General features: G+C 42.5%; 1 protein-coding gene across 2 annotated transcripts in view; it reads right to left on the bottom strand.

The window, feature by feature from the left end:
- The window catches only part of ptprub (protein tyrosine phosphatase receptor type Ub), a 375002-nt gene that overhangs the window by 86302 nt on the left and 263538 nt on the right, over positions 1 to 25162 (bottom strand). For both annotated transcript variants that reach the window (XM_065011362.1, XM_065011367.1), the window contains exon 15: positions 14369 to 14526. In XM_065011362.1, coding sequence (XP_064867434.1) covers positions 14369 to 14526 — 158 coding nt within the window. The remainder of the gene's footprint in view (positions 1 to 14368; positions 14527 to 25162) is intronic.

Below are 25162 nucleotides of genomic sequence, written 5' to 3'. Positions count from 1 at the left end.
CTTATATAGGTCTCTCATATTAGCATCTTATTAATAATTTTAGGCAATGTTAATTGCTTTTTACATTGTGTATTATAATTAGCTAGGCTGATTTTCTACACGAAGAGGGTGGTAAGTTACAGACCCAACAACATTATATTATAGTATCCCCTCCTTGACAGTCTCTTTTGTTCAACAAAAAGTTCAGTAATAGACCAATGTAATTCCAGTTCATATTGCGAGGATTGTTTTGTTGAACAAAAGAGACTGTTTTGTCTGTCAGTGCGTCTGTATATTGTCTATAAAAGTGGATCCTCATGATTGAATTGTCCTTCCTTTTTAGACCACATAGGCCTATTAAAACACTTCAAATGGTAGACTAACAGCTGAGTCTGGGTCTCTCTCTCTCTGTGGTGACTTAAAGAAGAGTAAAGTTAAGGCCTCAACATCTTGCGGAATTTATCTGAACTAACATCAATTTCTGTCGCTGTCCATTTCAAAATTGTTGAATGACTCGGCCTACCTCATCGCAGCTCGTTTTGCTTGCACTTGCTTATACATAGAGCTAAGCGTTAATTATATAAGAACAAACATTGTGAATTTACTGAACATAAATGTAATAATGTTTGAGTGTTGTTCCAAAGGGAAAACTAATGTCGACATTCATTATTATTGAAAGAGAATGTGGTTCTTATCCAGTTACACAAATCAACAAGGAGTCAATAGAAACCATATTTATTTAATCAAGTCAGCCATAAGCTCCACTCTCGGGACAGCTTTAAGTGGACCCTAAACTTCTGTGGGCACCGTTTGTCAGTTATAGTGCATTAACTGCATTTAATGCGTTGTTTAGAGAAAAGAATGGGTTGTTTGACATGCTAAAATCGCCACTGCATAGGCTATAGGTATATAGAAGATTGGACCCAGCTATTGTATGTATTATTTAAGTTGCTGACAGTAAAGTGAGATTAGTTTGTTATATAGGTTTGTTTGGGTAGTAATATTTGATTGAGATGACACCATCCAGTCTCTCTTTGATTAACTATTAAGTACATCAGGGCCCAGTTGTATAAAACATCTTAAGTGTTTTCCTTAAGGAATAATTTTCCATTACCTAATGGAATTGTTTAAGGGTGTTGCATAGAGCCCCTCAAATATTTCCTTAGTTTGAAGGCATGTATGGCAGAAAGAGTATTTGGTTACCATGGAGACAGCCAGATTCACTGACCAAACTCAAAGAGATTGCTTTCATTTTGTGAGATAGCAAAATAAAACTTCTACAAATCAAGACAGGATAACCAAATTGCTTCAGAATATAATAAACTACATTTCTTGTAGTTACTTTTTTTCTCAACTTGTTTATATTACTTTCTAGTATGTCAAGCTAGCTTGCAGAGTAGCTATGTCCTCTGGGTCAATTATGGGGATTTTTAATTATTTAAAAAATGTTTTTATTCTTTATATGGTAGGTTCACACTACAATCATCCCAGTTTTTTTAACACCAAACTATCAAAGTATTTTATGCAATTTAACCCTCAATTTCACTGTTTTATCCTTGTCCCTGACCCAACATTTTGAGTTTCTACTATGTTTTTCTATGAGAAAACATTAATAACTGCACATTATATAATGTTATCTACTAGAGAAAGAGTCAATTAAATCAAATCTATATCAATATTTATTGTGAGTATGCCCTTTATATTATTATTTACACAACATACCTGTCCTTTGGTAGTGGTGTCATTTCCACCAATGAGGGCAAATTCCTCAATAAAGTTTTGTCAAGAGAATGTTAACTTAGTTAACATGAAAGTCATTTCCATCTCAAACGTAACAGTGGTGGAAATGACAGAACGTGGCAAAAATTACAAACATCTATTATGTTATTACTTTTGATTGATTTAATCATGGTTTAAATCAATTGAATCTAGAAAATGCTCCAAGGTGTGCACAAGTTGAAAAAACTTAAGTAGTATTGTTCTTTGCTTTTAAAAGATGCCACATAAAACAGCAGAGGTCACAGACATAGAAACAAAATCAAAATAAATATCCTATACGATACCAGGAACATCTGCAAATAGACAGGGAGAGATACTGGAAGAAAAACGAAAAGGGAGAAGTGAAATCTATCTCTGAGTTTACAAAGCGAAAACAAAGAAGCAAGGGAAGGAAATGGAAATGCAACCAACGGAATAGAAGACATATTGGAAAGAGAACAGTTGCAATGGAGACCTACCTATCAGGCAACACACCACCTCAGTCACCAGATGACTTGCAGCCAGAGCATGAGGACAACATACCTGCCTCTAACTTACCTACCCCTAACTTACCTGCCCCCGATTCCCCTTCCTCATCATTTGCAACAGGAATGAGAAGTCGGTTACTTGTTGGAAGGAAAAGGTTTGGAAGAGGTCGCTCGAAAACAGAGATCTTTGCATGACAAATGTCAAACTTGATAAAACTTTACGGAAAGCTGAGAAATACAAAATAAAGTATGATCAACTGATGAAGAAAATGGAGAGACAAGATTCCCCAAAGACAAAACAGGAAATGAAGGGAACTCCGAAGGATTTTATAGTTTCAAAATGCCATCATTACAGAGTTAAAGCAAAAGTATCAAAAAATGTTTGCAGTGCCAAGGACAAACAAATGGCTTCAAAAATGCTCAGAGGCAACATCCTGAGAAACTATGGCCTGGTCAAAGGGCAAATGAAAACAGGCCAACAATTCTTCAATACTCCAGGAAAAAAGTGTAACATAATTACAAAGCCACAGAAGGAAAAATCACTAGATTCTATGAACGTGATGACAACAGTAGAACAACAACAGAGAAAAAGGACACACTAATGAGGAACAAGAAGAAAATCAGTAGTGCTTTTTGAATGGCACAATTCAGAACCTTTATCAGAATTTTAAGAGGGAATATTCAGAGATGAAAATGTCCTGTGAATTCTGCAGAAGACATCCTTTTGGCGTTGTCAAGCCAACAGTCCAGGATAGGGACACATGCCTCTGCAAAACCCATGCCAACATCCAGCTCATGGCGGTAAAACTACAGCATCACAAAGGGTTCAGCTGCAGCAACATCAATAACCTTACTGAGTCTTTGTGCTGTGAGAACCTGAAGAAAGAGTGCATGTACAGAGTGCTCCCTTTGCCAAGCAAAAGAGCCAACATCTGCTGGTGAGCAGACATGGTGGTTTGAGTTGAAAAACAAAGCTGAAGAGGGAGAAGGAAAAACCAAGAGGGAAACTTGGAGAAGTTCACAGTACATTTGACAGTAAAAGAAAAGGTGTGTGGAACACTGCAGATTCTACTGGAGGACTTCTCCAAAGGATTGAAAGAGAAGTTGGGGGAAATACATGTACACCATTCAACATCAATACTCCAACAAACAGAGAATTAAAAGAGAACCTCCAGAATGAGGAGATCATTGTGCATATTGACTTTGCAAAGATCTACCTGTATAATTACACTAGTGAAATACAGGCAGTTCACTTTGGTGTATCACACAAGCAGGTGAACCTCTAGACCCGTGTTGGACATACCACAAATTATACAGTTTCCCTTGGCTCATTGAGCTCTTCTATGCGAATGACCCCCCTGCAATCTGGGCCCATATCTCAAAAACACTGGCCTACTTCTTTGAGCCCTGCCCATCAGCTACTTTTGGAAACATACTTTGTCTTAAATTAATTAAAAGATTAACAATGGTTGTTGTTCAAACTGTTTGTAATAAAATATTGTTTTCACATACACATTTTTTTTTTTTTTTACATAGATGTCATTTCCACCACACCCAAAATTAGTATATTATTTATAATTGACATTGATTGATTTGTTTTAGATAGGGAAATCATATGGTCGTTATCATAATCTCTCAAAAAGATTGGGTGGAAATCTAATTTTTTTCAGTTTATACATTCAGGCATTGTGTTGAATTATTAATATTAGAAAAACTAATAATCACTTAAAATATTATTCAATACAAATTAATGTACAAATGTGTTATAAATTAGTTTTAAGGTATTTCATTTTCAACTAAAATTGCCATGATGGAAATTACATTTGTCTATGGCTGTCTGAGAAAAATGACAAAAATATATACACTTGCTCAAAAAAATAAAGGGAACACTAAAATAACACATCCTAAATCTGAATGAATGAAATATTCTTATTAAATACTTTTTTCTTTACATAGTTGAATGTGCTGACAACAAAATCACACAAAAATTATCAATGGAAATCAAATTTATCAACCCATGGAGGTCTGGATTTGGAGTCTGGCAGTGCTCCTCCTGCTCCTCCTTGCACAAAAGCGGAGGTAGCGGTCCTGTTGCTGGGTTGTTGCCCTTCTACGACCTCCTCCACATCTCCTGATGTACTGGCCTGTCTCCTGGTAGCGCCTTCATGCTCTGGACACTACACTGACAGACACAGCAAACCTTTATGCCACAGTTCGCATTGATGTGCCATCCTGGATGAGCTGCACTACCTGAGCCACTTGTGTGGGTTGTAGACTCCGTCTCATGCTACCACTAGAGTGAAAGCACCGCCAGCATTCAAAAGTGACCAAAACATCAGCCAGGAAGCATAGGAACTGAGAAGTGGTCTGTAACGGTTCTCTTGTGGTGAAGGAGAGTCGGACCAAAATGCAGCCTGGCTGACTGGCGGATCCTGGCTGACTGGCGGATCCTGGCTGACTGGCGGATCCTGGCTGACTGGCGGATCCTGGCCGACTGGCAGTTCTGGCAGATCCCGGCTGACTGGCGGATCTGGAAGAGTCTGGTTGACTGGCGGATCTGGAAGAGTCTGGTTGACTGGCGGATCTGGAAGAGTCTGGCTGACTGGCGGATCTGGAAGAGTCTGGCTGACTGGCGGATCTGGAAGAGTCTGGCTGACTGGCGGATCTGGAAGAGTCTGGCTGACTGGCGGATCTGGAAGAGTCTGGCTGACTGGCGGATCTGGAAGAGTCTGGCTGACTGGCGGATCTGGAAGAGTCTGGCTGACTGGCAGATCTGGAAGAGTCTGGCTGACTGGCGGATCCTGGCAGACTGAAAGATCTGGCTGCTCCATGCTGACTGGCGACTCTGGCTGCTCCACGCTGACTGGCGGCTCTGGCTGCTCCATGTAGGCTGACAGCTCTGGCGGCTTCTTACAGACTGGCAGCTCTGGCGGCTCCGTGCAGACTGGCAGCTCCTTACAGACTGGCAGCTCCTTGCAGACTGACAGCTCCGTGCAGACTGGCAGCGCCTTGCAGACTGGCAGCTCCTTGCAGACTGGCAGCTCCTTGCAGACTGACAGCTCTGGCTGCTCCATGCAGACTGACAGCTCTGGCTGCTTCATGCAGACTGACAGCTCTGGCTGCTTCATGCAAACTGACATCTCTGGCTGCTCCATGCAGACTGACATCTCTGGCTGCTTCATGCAGACTGACAGCTCTGGCTGCTTCATGCAGACTGACAGCTCTGGCTGCTCCATGCAGGCTGGCAGCTCTGGCTGCTCCATGCAGGCTGGCAGCTCTGGCTGCTCCATGCAGGCTGGCAGCTCTGGCTGCTCCATGCAGGCTGGCAGCTCTGGCTGCGCTGAACAGGCAGGACACTCCAGCAGCGCTGTAGAGGAGGAAAGCTCTGACAGCGCTAGATAGGCGGGAGACTCCGGTATCGCTGGAGAGGCGAGGCGCACTGTAGGCCTGATGCGTTGCTGGCACTGGTGGTACTGGACCGAGGACACGCACAGGAAGCCTGGTGCGGGGAGCTGCTAACAGAGGGCTGGGGTGTGGAGGTGGTACTGGATAGACCGGACCGTGCAGGCGCACTGGAGCTCTTGAGCACCGAGCCTGCCCAACCTTACCTGGCTCGATGCCCACTCTAGCCCGGCCGATACGAGGAGCTGGAATATACCGCACCGGGCTATGCACCCGCACTGGGGACACCGTGCGCACCACTGCATAACACGGTGCCTGCCCGGTCTCTCTAGCCCCCCGGTAAACACAGGGAGTTTGCGCAGGACTCCTACCTGGCGTAGCCCTACTCCCTGTGAGCCCCCCCAATACATTTTTGGGGCTGACTCTCAGGCTTCCATCCGCTCTGCCGTGCTAGCTCCTCATAATGCCGCCTCTCTGCTTTTGCTGCCTCCAGCTCGGCTTTGGGGCGACAATAATCTCCAGGCTGTTCCCAGGGTCCTCTCCCGTCTAGAATCTCCTCCCAAGTCCATTTCTCCAAGTAGTGCAGCCTCTCCCACTGTAGCTGCTGCTGCTGCCTCTGTTGCCTCTCCTGCGGCTCCTGCCTGTTGACACGCTGCTTGGTCCTTTTGTGGTGGGTGATTCTTGTGGTGAAGGAGAGTCGGACCAAAATGCAGCGCGTAGATTGCGATCCATGTTTATTCAACAAACGTAACACGAATCTATATTAAACACTACCAAACAATAAACGTAACGAAAACCGAAACAGCCTAATACTGGTGCACATACACACAGAACAAGGACATCAAGACACTAAGGACAATCACCCACAAAACCCAACACAAAACAGGCTACCTAAATATGGTTCCCAATCAGAGACAATGACTAACACCTGCCTCTGATTGAGAACCATATCAGGCCAAACATAGAAATAGACAAACCAGACACACAACATAGAATGCCCACCCAGCTCACGTCCTGACCAACACTAAAACAAGGAAAACACATACAAACGATGGTCAGACCGTGACATGGTCTATGGTCACCACCTGCAGAACCACTCCTTTATTGGGGGTGTCTTGCTAATTGCCTATAATTTCCACCTGTTGTCTATTCCATTTGCACAACAGCATGTGAAATGTATTGTCAATCAGTGTTGCTTCCTAAGTGGACAGTTTGATTTCACAGAAGTGTAATTGACTTGGAGTTACATTGTGTTGTTTAAGTGTTCCCTTTATTTTTTTGAGCAGTGTACATTCCTGAATACTACGATCACAGCCATTATCAGATATTATTTCTAGACAAATCAAAGACAAGTAGAATAGTGGTAAAATGGTGTTTCAGTAAGTTTCATTTCTGAAAGCTTGCAGGGCCAAAGTGCCCAAAGTTGCAGAATCACCCAGCTAAATATAACTAGCCAGCTAGCTTTCTAGCCATGGATTGTGCACCTTGCATTATTTAGCTAAGGAACTACAGTAGCTGATTGATGTTTTCCTTTTGTAACCAGAGCAGATGAAGGCAACATTCATCTCCACAAATGCTATTTACGTCGATACTGAATGAAGCAGTTAAGGGACCTCATGGGCACCCTTAACTTTTTCACTTAATTTAACATTTAACCTTAAATGTTTGTTGCAACCGACTTAAAGATAAGGAAAATTTAAGGGAAAAGATAGGGGGGAAATTAACTTAAAGTGTCTTACAGTGGTTGCTCCATAAATTTTGCGATTATGCTGCGGTACTTAGAGGTCATTTGTGGTTTAGCACGGTACCCTGCGTCACCACTTCATCGCTCCAGACCAGCGCAAGGGGGAGCTAGAGCACTGAATATGTTTTGGGGTCCTACGGTGTCTCTAATTGACAATGAATGGGCGACATAAACCTAAATAGAAACTGATAATTGTGCTCATGACTGTAGGTTTTTCCCCCTCTAATTAGCCTCTCTGGGATAGGCTTCCCGTCAGCGGCACACCTGTCGACAGCTTCCGTTGAAATTGGAGGGCGCGCAATTCAAATAAATAAATCATTAAAATTATGGATATTAAACATCTAGGTACTTATATCGGTTAAAAGCTTAAATTATTGTTAATCTAACTGCATTGTCTGATGCGATTGTTTGAAGACGGCGTGCCACATCAAAATATTTTTCAACCAGCACAGGCTTCGTAAATTTCACAAATAGCGATTAAATATTCACTTACTTTTTGAAAATATTCCTCTGACTTGCAATCCCAAGGGTCCCAGCTACAACATGCATGGTCGTTTTGTTAAATAACATCCTTCTTTATATCCCAAAGTCAGTTTAGTTGGCACCATCAATTTGAGTAATCCACTAGTTCAATGTGCAGAGAAAGGAATCCGAAAAGCTACCGCTAAACGTTGTTAAAACAAGTCAAAATACATTTCTATTCAATCCTCAGGTACCCTAAAATGTAATGAAACCATAATATTTCATTCGGAATGTAGTATGTTCAATAGAAAAGCCAAATTAGTAAGTGCGCGTCCTGTTCGTCGCACGACACAGACTGATTTCCAACTCTGACTCCCAGTACCAAAACTCAAAATTCTTCCTCGAAACAAGCCTGAAACCTTGAACAAAGACTTGGTTTTGGTTTTTATTTGGATTGTCTCCTACCATATCAATTGTGTTATAGTGTCATACATTATTTAACATTTTTACAAACTTCAAAGTGTTTTCTATCCAATGGTACCAATTATATGCATATCCTGGCTTCTGGGCCTGAGTAACAGGCAGTTTACTTTGGGCACATCAGTCAGACAGGAAGTGGAGAAAAATAGACCCTTGCCTGAAGAAGAAACATAAATAAATCATTTGAAATAAAATGTATTTACAAATTAGTAACAATGTCTCACCCCATGTTCAAGAACAGCATTTTTCCTCGCTCATTTTACGTTATTTGATAACAAAATCTCCAAAATATAATCTTTTTAACAAAGCAATTATTATTATTATTATGTAAAAGCCCATTGGATATTCTCACAGATACATTATTAACCATGCTTTTAGCAGGACAATATATGTTGGTCATAGCTCCTGAGTGGTGTACAGTGGGATTGCCTTGCAGTTCTTCAGCAGTTCTCCAGCTGTATCCACTGAAAGTGCGTGAGGTTCAAGGCACGAGGGCAGGGGGCACAGCATAGGTTGCAGAAGACAGAAGACAGACTTAGCCCATGGAGGAGGGAGGGGGGTGGACCCCCACCCCGCCACACTCGGTAGCACAAAGCAACACTTTAAGGGGCATTGCACTAATAATGGCGCAGACTAGAGAAACGTTCCCGCTGTTCTAGCAGGTAGCTGGACAATAGACTTGCCTAGATGGAGGGCAGGGGGAGAATTCTATCGAAATAAATGTTTTGGCCTTTACAAATATTATTTTGGCCTTTATTCAGATTAAAAATCAAATAAAAAAATTTAGCGATTGTAAACGAAATAACCTCCAAATTATCAAATTGATGGCACAGTCATGTAGCCGACACGTACATAAAGCTGAGTGACTCACTCATTCATGGCTTTAGGTCAAAATAAATAACGTACCAACATTCTTTCTGATAGTCTTAAATAAATAAATGTTTTGGTTATCCTGACCTGGACACCCATTATGGGGTATTAGCAGGACAATATACCTTTACCAACACCTCTCTGTACTTTGATACTTTGTGGATGGGGCCTCCCCAATGGAGCAGCTGTCTAAGTCACCGCATCGCAATGCAAAATGAGCTGCTACAGAGACCTGTGCCGGCCGCCACCTGGAGACCCATGAGGTGGCTTTTGGTTTTAATTTAGAAACCTCCAATCCTCAAAATGTAATTATTGACAGAGAGTCACGTCATATTTTTTAAGATATACTGTAGGCCTACCGTAGGCGACATGAGTCTAACTAGTGTTGAGTAATGTTCTGTTAAAAGTGGTGTAGGTCTTATTTATTTAAAGTGCATATTGACGTTAGAAGCAATAGGATTTGAAGCATTAGCCTACAACTATTTTATCACCGTTTTGCGCTGCTCTGAGACAAGCATGGGGACTGGTCAATGAGATTTTTATTTTGACAGAATCTCCGTTTGGGTATTGGTTAAACAAAAATTATGGTGTAGAAATGTTATGCTTAGTGTAACCTTTATTTAACTAGGCAAGTCAGGTTAGAACAAATTCTTATTTACAAGGACAGCTTACCCCCCCCGTTGGTGAATTGAACCCCGGTCTCCTTCTTCTTTAGCTAAATAGCCCAGTACTGTGTAGCCTACAGTACCTATAGAGCCATATTTTCTGTTCCATCCTAACGGAAACCCAGAGGGTTTTTCGTTTTTCTTGGAATATAAACACCATAATATTAATACAAATATTAATCAAATGAATCCCAAACTCTAAAAGTAATTGGAAAGGTAGATACAAAATATTTGTGACATTGTGGTTACAAAGAACGTAAACAAGATGCTGTGTTTTTATTTACAGTAGTGATGGACAGTTGGTGGCATTTTGAAAACAGGTTTTCAAACACTTGTAGCCTGTTTATCAGGACAAAAGACTCTTTATAGCCTGGCTACTTTAGGTGTGAACATCTCCCTACCTGCAATATATTCGATGCTTAGGTACTCTGAAGTGTTACATTTCTAACTCAAAACAGTAGTACAGTATTTCTTCATCAACATCTTTATGCTTTCGTTAATAAAATAACTAGAGACATTCAAAATGCATGTGGTTATTTAAACTACATTTTAGTTACACTTCCACCCCCACGACTACGGGTAAAACCTTGCTGAGATGATCAATGTACAGTGGGGCAAAAAAGTATTTAGTCAGCCACCAATTGTGCAAGTTCTCCCACTTAAAAGATGAGTGAGGCCTGTAATTTTCAACATAGGTACACTTCAGCTTTTGCAAATTATGGTGGAAAATAAGTATTTCGTCAATAACAAAAGTTTCTCAATACTTTGTTATATACCCTTGGTTGGCAATGACAGAGGTCAAACGTTTTCTGTAAGTCTTCACAAGGTTTTCACACACTGTTGCTGGAATTTTGGCCCATTCCTCCATGCAGATCTCCTCTAGAGCAGTGATGTTTTGGGGCTGTTGCTGGGCAACACGGACTTTCAACTCCCTCCAAAGATTTTCTATGGGGTTGAGATCTGGAGACTGGCTAGGCCATTCCAGGACCTTGAAATGCTTCTTACGAAGCCACTCCTTCGTTGCCCGGGCGGTGTGTTTGGGATCATTGTCATGCTGAAAGACCCAGCCACGTTTCATCTTCAATGCCCTTGCTGATGGAAGGAGGTTTTCACTCAAAATACTCACGATACATGGCCCCATTCATTCTTTCCTTTACACGGATCAGTCGTCCTGGTCCCTTTGCAGAAAAACAGCCCCAAAGCATGATGTTTCCACCCCCATGCTTCACAGTAGGTATGGTGTTCTTTGGATGCAACTCAGCATTCTTTGTCCTCCAAACACAACGTGTTGAGTTTTTACCAAAAAGTTCTATTTTGGTTTCATCTGACCATATGACATTCTCCCAATCTTCTTCTGGATCATCCAAATGCTCTCTAGCAAACTTCAGATGGGCCTGGACATGTACTGGCTTAATCAGGGGGACACGTCTGACACTGCAGGATTTGAGTCCCTGGCGGCGTAATGTGTTACTGATGGTAGGCTTTGTTACTTTGGTTCCAGCTCTCTGCAGGTCATTCACTTGGTCCCCCCGTGTGGTCCTGGGATTTTTGCTCACCGTTCTTGTGATCATTTTGACCCCACGGGGTGAGATTATGCGTGGAGCCCCAGATTGAGGGAGATTATCAGTGGTCTTGTATGTCTTCCATTTCCTAATAATTGCTCACACAGTTGATTTCTTCAAACCAAGCTGCTTACCTATTGCAGAGTCAGTCTTCCCAGTCTGGTGCAAGTCTACAATTTTGTTTCTGGTGTCCTTTGACAGCTCTTTGGTCTTGGCCATAGTGGAGTTTGAGTGTGACTGTTTGAGGTTGTGGACAGGTGTCTTTTATACTGATAACAAGTTCAAACAGGTGCCAATAATACAGGTAACGAGTGGAGGACAGAGGAGCCTCTTAAAGAAGAAGTTACAGGTCTGTGAGAGCCAGAAATCTTGCTTGTTTTGTAGGTGACCAAATACTTATTTTCCACCATAATTTGCAAATAAATTCATTCAAAATCCTACAATGTGATTTTATGGATTTTTTTCTTCTAATTTTGTCTGTCATAGTTGACATGTACCTATGATAAAAATTACAAGCCTCTCTTATCTTTTTAAGTGGGAGAACTTGCACAATTGGTGGCTGACTAAGTACTTTTTTGCCCCACTGTATTTGTTGCATGGTAGTATCCTCAATTTCTCTAGCCATGTCACATCCTGACCTTAGTTCCTTTTTATGTCTCTGTTTTAGTTTGGTCAGGGCGTGAGTTGGGGTGGGCATTCAATGTTTTTGTTCTATGTTTTTTGTATTTCTGCTTTTGGCCTGGTATGGTTCCCAATCAGAGGCAGCTGCCAATCGTTGTCTCTGATTGAGAACCATACTTAGGTAGCCTATGTTCCCACTATGATTTGTGGGTAGTTGTTTTCTGTTTTGTGTATTCACCTGACAGAACTGTTTTGTTTCTTCCATTCACTTTGTTATTTTGTTTTGTGTGTTCAGTCTAATAAATTAACATGGACACTTCATGCTGCATTTTGGTCCAACCCTTCCTACTCCTCCTCAGACAACGAAGAGATTCGTTACAAGCCAAAACGTCTTGATGGCCTCAAAAGTTTGGACACACCGACTCATTCCATGGTTTTTCTTCATTTTTACTATATTGTTAGAACAATATGAAGGCATCACACCTATGAAATAACACATATGGAATCCATTAAGAACAAACAGCCAACTCCTTCGTTCCAGTCGAGGAATTGAACCCCGGTCTCCCGCGTACGACACAGGGATTCTTTAGCTAAATAGCCCAGCACTGTTGTACAGCGCCATATTTTCCATTCCATCCTAACAAAAACTCAGGGTTTTTCATTTTTCTTGGAATAGAAACACCATAATATTTATAAAGCAACATTTCTTAAAATCAGTCTCATATACTATACAAAAAAGGTTTCAAATTCTCTAGTACAGCCACTACTGAAGGCTATCAATAGTCACTAGCATTAATGGCACTTAACTTCTTCGATATAGGGGGCGCTCTTTTAATTTTTGGATAAAAAAACGTTCCCGTTTTAAACAAGATATTTTGTCACGAAAAGATGCTCGACTATGCATATAATTGACAGCTTTGGAAAGAAAACACTCTGACGTTTCCAAAACTGCAAAGATATTATCTGTGAGTGCCACAGAACTGATGCTACAGGCGAAACCAAGATGACATTTCAAACAGGAAATGCCCCAGATTTTGAAGGCGCCGTGTTCCAATATCTCCTTATATGGCTGTGAATGCGCCAGGAATGAGCCAACACTTTCTGTCGTTTCCACAAGGTGTCTGCAGAATTGTGACGTATTTGTAGGCATATCATTGGAAGATTGACCATAAGAGACTACATTTACCAGGTGCCCGCTTGGTGTCCTCTGTCGAAATTATTGCGTAATCTCCAGCTGCGTGTATTTTTCCATTTGCTTCAGAGGAGAAACCCAACTGCCACGAATGATTTATCATCGAATAGATATGTGAAAAACACCTTGAAGATTGATTCTAAACAACGTTTGCCATGTTTCTGTCGATATTATGGAGTTAATTTGGAAAAAAGTTCGGCGTTGTAATGACTGAATTTTTGTTTTTTTTTCTTAGCCAAACGTGATGAACAAAACGGAGCGATTTCTCCTACACAAATAATATTTTTGGAAAAACGGAACATTTGCTATTTAACTGAGAGTCTCCTCATTGAAAACATCTGAAGTTCTTCAAAGGTAAATTATTTTATTTGAATGCTTTTCTTGTTTTTGTGAAAATGTTGCCTGCTGAATGCTAGGCTTAATGCTATGCTAGCTATCAATACTCTTACACAAATGCTTGTGTAGCTATGGTTGAAAAGCATATTTTGAAAATCTGAGATGACAGTGTTGTTAACAAAAGGCTAAGCTTGTGAGCCAATATATTTATTTCATTTGCGATTTTCATGAATAGTTAACATTGTGTTATGGTAATGAGCTTGAGGCTATGATTACGCTCCCGGATACGGGATTGCTCGACGCAAGAAGTTAAATAACTTGCCATAGAATTTTGCGGCACCACGTGGTGTATGCTGCAACTTTTAAAGGACGAACCACTGTATGCAACTGAGCCCAGGACATGTAAACCAAGATTATTTCTTTCCTTTTCTGTTATGAACTTTCATATTTCAAGATATCGAGATGAGAAGGAAGACGACTAGAATCACAAATCATTTTCTTGCCTGAAGGTGTTCCACTTTACATCTGTTTGCAATTTTCTTTTTCTCGTTATCTTATTTTAGACTGTGGATCTGCTGCAGGGAGTATAGCTGCTTCTGAGGTATATGGAACTTTTCTAAGACTAAATGGATGTTGTGGGAGGTATAAAGTTCACACACAATATTGTGGGAGCATTTTGGGAAAAACTTTAGACATCAGGTTTTCCACAAATGAATCAGTTTGATTACTGGTGTCAAGTTTTTATTTGAAAGCACATACTGCAGGTGTGTATGTGTGTGTGTGCTTCTGCCTGTGTATGTGGGTCTTACTGCGCGTGCTGCAGGTGTGTGCCATGCGTGCTGCAGAGAGGGCCATGCGCTCATCCTCCTGCAGGGTACTCTGGTCAGTGAAACTGCGCTCCATCGAACCCATGTGACTCTTCTCCTGACGGTACGTTATGGGTGTCTTATTTATGTTCACTGGCTTCCTACGAACACATAGAGAGAGATAGAGGGAGTGGGAGAGGAGAGGGCGAGGGGGATAGAGAGAGCAACAGTTTTATTTGGCCACAAACCCTTCATTGGCAGCCAGAGAGCACAAGCATGTGAATAATCGATTAGCAAAACAATGGAAAGGTAGGAGGGTGGCGTCACTTACGGATAATAAGAGTAAGAGTAGTAGTCCCTTCTGGCAAGTGAGCGGGAGGGAGGGCAGAAAAAAAAAATCAAGATAAAGAAGATATGAAATGCAAGAAATGCCGACCGAGGGATGGATTCATTAACGTGAAAATGGCAACAGTCTCTGCAACGTCTGCTTGGACTGTGTGACTCATTTACCACATGGTGACAGGACCAAACCACAGCTAAAGCAGCTAGACCAGCCTCTAATTGAATGTCACTGTTTTCCCCTTTAATGAGTAAACCATGTCGCTTCCTGCAAGAGAAAATGTAGCAATCCTACCGCTAAGAGCTAACTTCATGGTGGCTTAGTGGAGTAATCTGGAATAATGTGTCACAAGACTTGAGACTCGACTTGAGACTCGACAAGTGATGTTGGTGGCCAGAAACTTTCTTTCCCGGAAAAGAGAGGCTGGATGTCCTCCCAAAGATATGCTTGCTGTGCATAACCTCCTGGATGATGATATGTTTCCTTCTCTGAATGAAATCATTCGCGTTGCTCTCACAATTCCTGTGAGCAGCTGCTCCTGCATCTCTCGCTCTCTCCCTTAATTTAATCCTCCCGTGTATGATAGTTTTGGCCTGCCTCACTAACGACGCCTTTTGCCTATTCCCCTATCGCATTTCCTGTTATCAACCTATTGCCTGATCTCCTAGATGATGTTACTAGCCTTTTCCCTGCCTGTACTGTTGCCTTTTTGGGCCCCCTGTGTATGACCTTCTGCCTGCCCCTGGACCCAGCTACCTGCCTCTTCCTGTGGTCCTTTACCAATAAACACCTGCTGCGCCCTGCGCTTGAAACCAGCTCTCTGTCTCCCATCGTGTTCATTACACACAGAAACTATGAGACAGTTATAATTTTAGCCAACCTTGACCAAAAATAACCTTATTTTGATAGAATATTCCTGGGGGAGAATGCCTAGACCCCCCTAAAAGAGGCTTAGCCCCCCTATCCATGAATCTCTAGTGACGTCCCTGGTTTCAGTGTAGGGGGATCTTAATGCTTCAGCATACAATGACATTCTAGACGATTCTGTGCTTCCAACTTTCTGGCAACAGTTTGGGGAAGGCCCTTTCTTGTTTCAGCATGACAATGCTCCCATGCACAAAACGAGATCCATACAGAAATGTTTTGTCGAGATTGGTGTGGAAGAACTTGACTGGCCTGCACAGAGCCCTGACACCTTAGGGATGAATTGATGAATTGATGAATTGAAAACGCAGACTGCGAGCCAGGCCTAATCGCCCAACATCAGCGCCCGACCTCAGTAATGCTCTTGTGGCTGAATGGAAGCAAATGGAAAGCCTTCCCTGAAGAGTGGAAGCTGTTATAGCAGCAAACGGGGGACCAACTCCATATTAATGCCCATGATTTTGGAATGAGATGTTCGACAAGCAGGTGTCCACATACTTTTGGCCATGTAGTGTATCTAGACCTATGAAAAATATGTCTCAAGTTATTTTATGTATAGAGGAAGTTTTTGTATGCCTTTGAGCAGACCTGCATCTACAGTCGAGAATCCATCTTGTCCAAGCAGGGGAGCAACAACTCTGTTGTCCAGCCAGGTCTACAGTCTGTTTCTGGAGGAATTTATGTAATCCCTCAGTTATAGAAAGAAGGCACTGAAACATCAGTAGCAAATACATGGTGTAGAACTTATGAAACTTTGCACTCAGACTAACAGCCATGGGGGATCCAATGGCAGATAGACAATCAACAATTGCAGTTAGTGTCCAGGACTGCATTTATGGACCGCAGCTGGTACACCCAGCGAGTGTTTGAGACCTGTACAAGTTCTGCTAACGCTATTCTAAGTTTGAACTTGTGGTTAACTAGGGATATACTGAAAAACTAATACACATTCTCCAAGAAACTGAAATGGTGTCCGTAATCTCTTGAGCACAGCATTCGATCATGTCATTCTGAGATTATGGAGAGAGATACGTCACATTTGATGGAGTATTGTACCTTTGCAGGAAAGGGTCAAACTCATTCAAAATCTCCATACACTCAAGAAAAATCCCTCTATTTATGCTTTCACTAGATTCATCATTGGCACGGAAAGAAATTCTTCCCAACATTTAGGTGACCGCAACAATTCTCCTCAGATACTCCCTTCTCTCTGCAACATCACTAGCATGGGCAGATGTTAAAATCTGAGCAATGTTCCCATTAATGCTTATTGCCTGGTAGCTTTGCCATGCCACAACACTGTCTGTGTGTTTATACCATCTCATGTTCACCAAAGATAAAAAAGCTTTTTTCACATTTTTGCAGCCATTACCGACAAGAGAGTCAAATGTAATGTTTTGCCCCAAAAAAATTCAAAAAGAAAGCTGCGTTTTGTGGACAGAGTACTCTACCCAAACCAGCAGTGCTGAAATGCCCTTTTCTGTGTACAAAAACTTTTGTGTGGGTAGCTATTCAGCTTCACTTGTCTGGGCCCCGTGTCTTTTTCACCTAAATCGCTCTCATTTCTGGAAGGAGTTGCTGCAGCAGCTTACTTTCTTTCTCTGGATCTATTTGTTGTCCCTCCCTCTCTGGATCGGTTTGTTGTCCCTCCCTCTCTGGATCTGTTTGTTGTCCCTCCCTCTCTGGATTGTTTGTTGTCCATCCCTCTCTGGATTGGTTTGTTGTCCATCCCTCTCTGGATTGGTTTGTTGTCCATCCCTCTCTGGATCGGTTTGTTGTCCATCCCTCTCTGGATCGGTTTGTTGTCCATCCCTCTCTGGATCGGTTTGTTGTCCATCCCTCTCTGGATCGGTTTGTGGTCCCTCCCTCACTGGATCGGTTTGTGGTCCCTCCCTCTCTGGATCTGTTTGTTGTCCCTCCCTCTCTGGATCTGTTTGTTGTCCCTCCCTCTCTAATTCAGTTTGTTGTCCCTCCCTCTCTAATTCAGTTTGTTGTCCCTCCCTCTCTTGATCTGTTTGTTGTCCCTCCCTCTCTTGATCTGTTTGTTGTCCCTCCCTCTCTAATTCGGTTTGTTGTCCCTCCCTCTCTGGATCTGTTTGTTGCCCCTCCCTCTCTAATTCGACTTGTTGTCCCTCCCTCTCTGGATCCGTTTGTTGTCCCTCCCTCTCTGGATCTGTTTGTTTGTCCCTCCCTCTCTGGATCGGTTTGTTGTCCCTCCCTCTCTGGATCGGTTTGTTGTCCCTCCCTCTCTGGATCGGTTTGTTGTCCCTCCTTCTCTGGATCGGTTTGTTGTCCCTCCCTCTCTGGATCGGTTTGTTGTCCCTCCCTCTCTGGATCTGTTTGTTTGTCCCTCTCTCTCTGGATCTGTTTGTTTGTCCCTCTCTCTCTGGATCTGTTCTTTGTCCCTCCCTCTCTGGATCTGTTTGTTTGTCCCTCCCTGTCTGGATCTGTTTGTTGTCCCTCCCTGTCTGGATCTGTTTGTTTGTCCCTCTCTGGATCTGTTTGTTTGTCCCTCCCTGTCTGGATCGGTTTGTTGTCCCTCCCTCTCTGGATCTGTTTGTTGTCCCTCTTAACTGAAAGCTTAAACAACTGTTGTATCACTAACTTTCATCAGACATGCTCTCTTAGCCCTGCCAGCCTCCAGCTTCTTTCCCTCATTCTTGTCTGTGTTTTGACATGTATTGTTATTAAACTCATATTTGCAATAACTCAAGGCTTAACCTCTTAAGTCGACCCTCTACTTTTTTGAACATTCTGTTAAAAATCGCGCAACATTTCAGCGCCCTGCTACTCATGCCAGGAATATAGTATATGCATTTGCTTAGTCTGTGTGGATAGAAAACACTCAGACGTTTAAAAAACTGGTTAAATCACTGCTGTGGCTTTACCAGAACGGCATTTACATCGAAAAGCACAGGAAAAACTGATCACTGAAAATGGGAAAATATATCCATGCGCTACTTGATCCCATTGATAAAGGTGAACCACAATTAATTGACTGAGGTTGCAGTACCTACAGCTTCCACACGGTGTCTAGAGTCTTGTCATTTCCCTTCGAGTTTTTTCTTGGTCAAACACATGCAGGACACCGTATCTCCTCCGGTCTAGGACCGGATATTTTCGTTGAGTTTCTAGCCGGACATTTTTCCAGACGGACAGCTAATGATCTTTACATCGCCTCCTGATGAATTTTATCGCTTATTAACGTTTACTAATACCTAAAGTTGCATTACAAACGTATTTCGAAGTGTTTTGTGAAAGTTTATCGTCGACTTTTTGAATTAAAAAAAATGACGTTACGTTTTGAAACAATGTTTTTTTCGTTTATCACACAGTCTACATATAACGATATCTAGGCTTTATATGGACCGATTTAATCGAAATAAAGACCCAAATAGTGTTTATGGGACATCTAGGAGTGCCAACAAAGAAGATGGTGAAAGGTAATGAATGTTTTCTATTTTATTGTGCGGTTTGTGTAACGCCGAAATGCTAATTATTTTGTTTACGTCCCCTGTGGGTCTTTTGGGGTGTTGCAGGAGCAACAATGGCTCAGCCACAAAGTTGTAGGCCACACAAGCTTCTCATGCTTTCACCGAAAAGCATTTAAAAAATCTGACTTGTTGCCTGGATTCACAACGAGTGTAGCTTTAATTCGATACCCTGCATGTGTATTTTAATGAACTTTTGAGTTTTAACTAATACTATTAGCATTTAGCGTAGCGCATTTGCATTTCCAGAGCTCTAGTTGGGACGCAAGCGTCCCGAGTAGAAGCAACAGGTTAATAGGTGATTAATCAGTTTAAGTTTTAATTTGTTTGTTTGAACTGGTCAAATCTTCCTTTCTCGCCGGATTGGCCTTCGGCAGAGCTGCTGGCACTGCCTCTCTTGAAGAACTTCCGTATATCCATCTAATGTTAGTTGTTAGCTAGCCTACAGTTGAGAAATTGAGGATAATACAATGACATTGTGATCAACACTATGTCACCTTTTCTACACATGACCTAGTGATAATTGTTTTGCAATGGCCTACTGAATGAAAGCAATTGAGTATGAAAAGACATGTGCATGATGTTACGTCATCTGTCTAATTTATAGCCTGGCACAGATTGCAAAACTACATTAAATACAACGTTAATTAGATATCGCAACATAACTTATGTCGAATTTAAAAGACAACGTTAATGGTTAGCTAGCTCGCAACATCTGTTACACTGTAACAGGAAACCTCAAATAAAAACGTATTGGTCAACAAAGCTTTGATTATGACAAAAGTCTATAGTAGTGAATTCTCTGTTCTAACTTACCACAAATTCACATCGTAGCCTATCTGCATGAATTCATCCTGTCAGAGCCTTTTCCTGTCAGTTTACTGTTAGCTAGCAGTCTCAAGCCACAGAAGTAGCTAACGTTAACCAAAATGTTAGCTACATGTAGGCTTAACAGTCACTAGCACATGCAGCAGCAGCCTCCCCCAGGTCCTAGTGTAAGAAGTTTAAGATGCGATGGAACAGTTGACGTAAAAAAAAGAAATCACAGAGAAAATATTATGACTGATATATTTATTTATTTATGGTGGTCTAATGAATATTTAAAAATAGGCCTAGTGACATTCCTGACTGGAACTAAGGGGCCCAGCCCGAACCATGAAAAACAGCTCCAGACCATTATTCCTCCTCCACCAAAGTTTACAGTTGGCACTATGCATTCAGGCAGGTTGCGTTCTCCTGGCATCCGCCAAACCAAGATTCATCCGTTGTACTGCCAGATGGTGATGCGTGATTCATCACTCCAGAGAACGCGTTTACATTGCTCCAGAGTCCAATGGCGGCGAGCTTTACAACACTCCAGTCAACGCTTGGCACTGAGCATGGTGATCTTAGGCTTACTGCTCAGCCATGGAAACCCATTTCATGAAGCTTCCAACTAATAGTTATTGTGCTGACGTTGCTTCCAGAGGCAGTTTGGAACTCTGTAATGAGTGTTGCAACTGAGGACAGACCATTTTTATGCACTTCAGCACTCAGCGGTCCCGTTCTGTGAGCTTGTGTGGCCTACAACTTTGTGGCTGAGCCATTGTTGCTCCTACACATTTCCACTTCATAATAAACAAAACTTACAGTTGACTGGGGCAGCTCTAGCAGGGCAGAAATTTGACAAACTGATTGTTGGAAAGGTGGCATCCTATGACGGTGCCACATTAAAAGTCACTGAGCTTTTGAGTAAGGCCAGCTAATGTTTATTTATGGAGATTGTATGGCTATGTGCTCAATATTATACACCTGTCAGCAACAGGTGTGGCTGAAATAGCCAAATCCACTCATTTGAAGGGGTGTCCACATACTTCTGTATATATAGTGTATTTTAATAAGCTACATATTTTTTTTTATTTCACCTTTATTTAAACAGGTAGGCTAGTTGACAACAAGTTCTCATTTGCAACTGCGACCTGGCCAAGATAAAGCACAGCAATTCGACACATACAACAACACAGAGTTACACATGGAATAAACAAAACATAGTCAATATTACAGTAAAACAAAAGAAAACAAAAAGTCTATATACAGTGAGTGCAAATGAGGTAAGATAAGGGAGTTAAGGCAATAAATAGGCCATGGTGGTGAAGAAATTACAGTATAGCAATTAAAATACAGGAATGGTAGATGTGCAGAAGATGAATGTGCAAGTAGAGATACTGGGGTGCAAAGGAGCAAGAGCAATAAATAAATACAGTATGGGGATGAGGTAGGTAGATAGATGGGCTGTTTACAGATAGACTATGTACAGGTGCAGTTATCTGTGAGCTGCCCTGACAGCTGGTGCTTAAAGCTAGTGAGGGAGATTTGAGTCTCCAGCGTCAGAGATTTTTGCAGTTTATTCCAGTCATTGGCAGCAGAGAACTGGAAGGAAAGACAACCAAAGGAAGAATTGGCTTAGGGGGTGACCAGTGAGATATACCTGCTGGAGCGCGTGCTACGAGTGGGTGCTGCTATGGTGACCAGTGAGCTGAGATAAGGTGGGGTTTTACCTAGCAGAGACTTGTAGATAACCTGTAGCCAGTGGGTTTGGCGACGAGTATGAAGCGAGGGCCAACCAACGAGAGTGTACAGGTCGCAATGGTGGGTAGTGTATGGAGCTTTGGTGACAAAACGGATGGCACTGTGATAGACTGCGTCCAGTTTGTTGAATAGAGTGTTGGAGGCAATTTTATAGATTACATCACCGAAGTTGAGGATCGGTAGGATGGTCAGTTTTAAGAGGGTATGTTTGGCAGCATGAGTGAAGGATGCTTTGTTGCGATATAGGAAGCCAGTTCCTGATTGAATTTTGGATTTGAGATGCTTAATGTGAGTCTGGAAGGAGAGTTTACAGTCTAAACAGACACCTAGGTATTTGTAGTTGTCCACGTATTCTAAGTCAGAACCGTCCAGAGTAGTGATGCTGGACGGGCGAGCAGGTGCGGGCAGTGATCGGTTGAATAGCATGCATTTCGTTTGACTTGCTTTTAAGAGCAGTTGGAGGCCACGGAAGTAGAGTTGTATGGCATTGAAGCTCATCTGGAGGTTAGTTAACACAGTGTCCAAAGAGGGGCCAGAAGTATACAGAATGGTGTTGTCTGCGTAGAGGTGTATCAGAGAATCACCAGCAGCAAGAGCAACATCATTGATGTATACAGAGAAGAGAGTCGGCCCGAGGATTGAACCCTGTGGCACCCCCATAGAGGCTGCCAGAGGTCCAGACAACAGGCCCTCCGATTTGACACACTGAACTATCAGAGAAGTAGTTGGTAAACCAGGCAAGGCAATCAGTTGAGAAAACAAGGCTGTTGAGTCTGCCAATAAGAATGTGGTGATTGAGTCGAAAGCCTTGGCGAGGTCGATGAATACGGCTGCACAGTAATGTCTCTTATTGATGGCGGTTATGATGTCGTTTAGGACCTTGAGCGTGGCTGAGGTGCACCCATGACCAGCTCTGAAACCAGATTGCATAGCGGAGGAGGTGCGGTGGGATTCGAAATGGTCGGCAATCTGTTTGTTAACTTGGCTTTCGAAGACCTTAGAAAGACAGAGGAGGATAGATATACAGTGGGGAGAACAAGCATTTGATACACTGCCGATTTAGCAGGTTTTCCTACTTACAAAGCATGTAGAGGTCTGTAATTTTTCAATTACACTTCAACTGTGAGAGACGGAATCTAAAACAAAAATCCAGAAAATCACATTGTATGATTTTTAAGTAATTAATTAGCATTTTATTGCATGACATAAGTATTTGATACATCAGAAAAGTAGAACTTAATATTTGGTAGAGAAACCTTTGTTTGCAATTAAAGAGATCATGTTTCCTGTAGTTCTTGACCAGGTTTGCACACACTGCAGCAGGGATTTTGGCCCACTCCTCCATGCAGACCTTATCCAGATCCTTCAGATTTCGGGGCTGTCGCTGGGCAATACGGACTTTCAGCTCCCTCCAAATATTTTCTATTGGGTTCAGGTCTGGAGACTGGCTAGGCCACTCCAGGACCTTGAGATGTTTCTTACGGAGCCACTCCTTAGTTGCCCTGGCTGTGTGTTTCGGGTCGTTGTCAGCTGGAAGACCCAGCCATGACCCATCTTTAATGCTCTTACTGAAGGAAGGAGGCTGTTGGCCAAGATCTCGCAATACATTGCCCCATCCATCCTCCCCTCAATACGGTGCAGTCGTCCTGTCCCCATTGCAGAAAAGCATCCCCAAAGAATGATGTTTCCACCTCCATGCTTCACGGTTGGGATGGTGTTCTTGGGGTTGTACTCATCCTTCTTCCTCCAAACACAGTGAGTGGAGTTTAGACCAAAAAGCTCTATTTTTGTCTCATCAGACCACATGACCTTCTCCCATTCCTCCTCTGGATCATCCAGATGGTCATTGGCAAACTTCGAACGGGCCTGGACATGCGCTGGCTTGAGCAGGGGGACCTTGCGTGCGCTGCAGGATTTTAATCCATGACGACGTAGTGTGTTACTAAAATGGTTTTCTTTGAGACTGTGGTCCCAGTTATCTTCAGGTCATTGACCATGTCCTGCCGGGTAGTTCTGGGCTGATCCCTCACTGATCCCTCAGGTCTATGAGAGCCGGAATTCTTACTGGTTGGTAGGTGATCAAATACTTATGTCATGTAATAAAATGAAAATGAATTACTTAAAAATCATACAATGTGATTTTCTGGATTTTGTTTTTAGATTCAGTCTCTCACAGTTGAAGTGTACCTATGAAAAAAATGACAGACCGCTACATGCTTTGTAAGTAGGAAAACCTGCAAAATCGGCAGTGTATCAAATACTTGTTCTCTCCACTGTAGGTGTGTAGCAGTTTGGGTCTATAGAGTGTCACCCCCTTTGAAGAGGGGGATGACCGCGGCAGCTTTCCAATCTTTGGGAATCTCAGACGTTACGAAAGAGAGGTTGAATAGGCTAGTAATAGGGGTTGCAACAATTTCGGCATATCATTTTTAGAAAGAGAGGGTCCAGATTGTCTAGCCTGGCTGATTTGTAGGGGTCCAGATTTTGCAGCTCTTTCAGAACATCAGCTATCTAGATTTGGGTAAAGGAGAAATGGTGGGGGCTTTGGCGGGTTGCTGTGGAGGGTGCCGGGCAGTTGATCGGGGTAGGCGTAGCCAGGTGGAAAGCATGGCCAGCCGTAGAGAAATGCTTATTGAAATTCTCAATTATAGTGGATTTATCAGTGGTGACAGTGTCTCCTAGCCTCAGAGCAGTGGGCAGCTGGGAGGAGGTGCTCTTATTCTCCATGGACTTTACAGTGTCCCAGAACTTTTTGAGTTAGTAATACAGGATGCAAATTTCTGCTTGAAAAAGTTAGCCTTAGCTTTCCTAACTGCCTGTGTATATTTGTTCCTAACTTCCCTGAAAAGTTGCATATCACTGGGGCTGTTCGATGCTAATGCAGAACGCCACAGGATGTTTTTGTGCTGGTCAAGGGCAGACAGGTCTGGAGTGAACCAAGGACTATATCTATTCCTAGTTCTACATTTTTTGAACGGGGCATGCATCATTACAGTCAACAAATGAGAGCACCTGGGGAGTGGGAGTGGAGCTAGGCACTGCATGACCTGGATTAACCTCTACATCACCAGAGGAACAGAGGAGAAGTAGGATAAGGGTACGGCTAAATGCTATAAGAACTGGCCGTCTGGCACGTTCGGGAACAGAGAGTAAAAGGAGCAGGATTCTGGGCACGATAGCATAGATTCAAGGCATAATGTACAGACAAAGGTAAGGTAGGATGTGAGTACATTGGAGGTAAACCTAACCTGGAGGTATATATAGGGAAAAGGGATTACCTAGTAAGTTGCACAACTGAATGCATGTAACCAAAATATGTATTCTGCATTTAACTTAACTCCTCTGAATCAGAGAGGTGCGGGGTCTGCCTTAATCGACATCATCGGCACCTGGGGAGCAGTTGTTGGGGGTTAACTACCTTGCTAAAAGAGCAGAACGACAGATTTTTCCACATTGCCGGCTCAGGGATTTGAA

This window comes from Oncorhynchus nerka, linkage group LG3 (genome assembly GCF_034236695.1).
Source record: "Oncorhynchus nerka isolate Pitt River linkage group LG3, Oner_Uvic_2.0, whole genome shotgun sequence".
NCBI classification, from domain to species: Eukaryota; Metazoa; Chordata; class Actinopteri; order Salmoniformes; family Salmonidae; genus Oncorhynchus; species Oncorhynchus nerka.
This window is presented reverse-complemented; position numbering and strand designations above follow the sequence as displayed.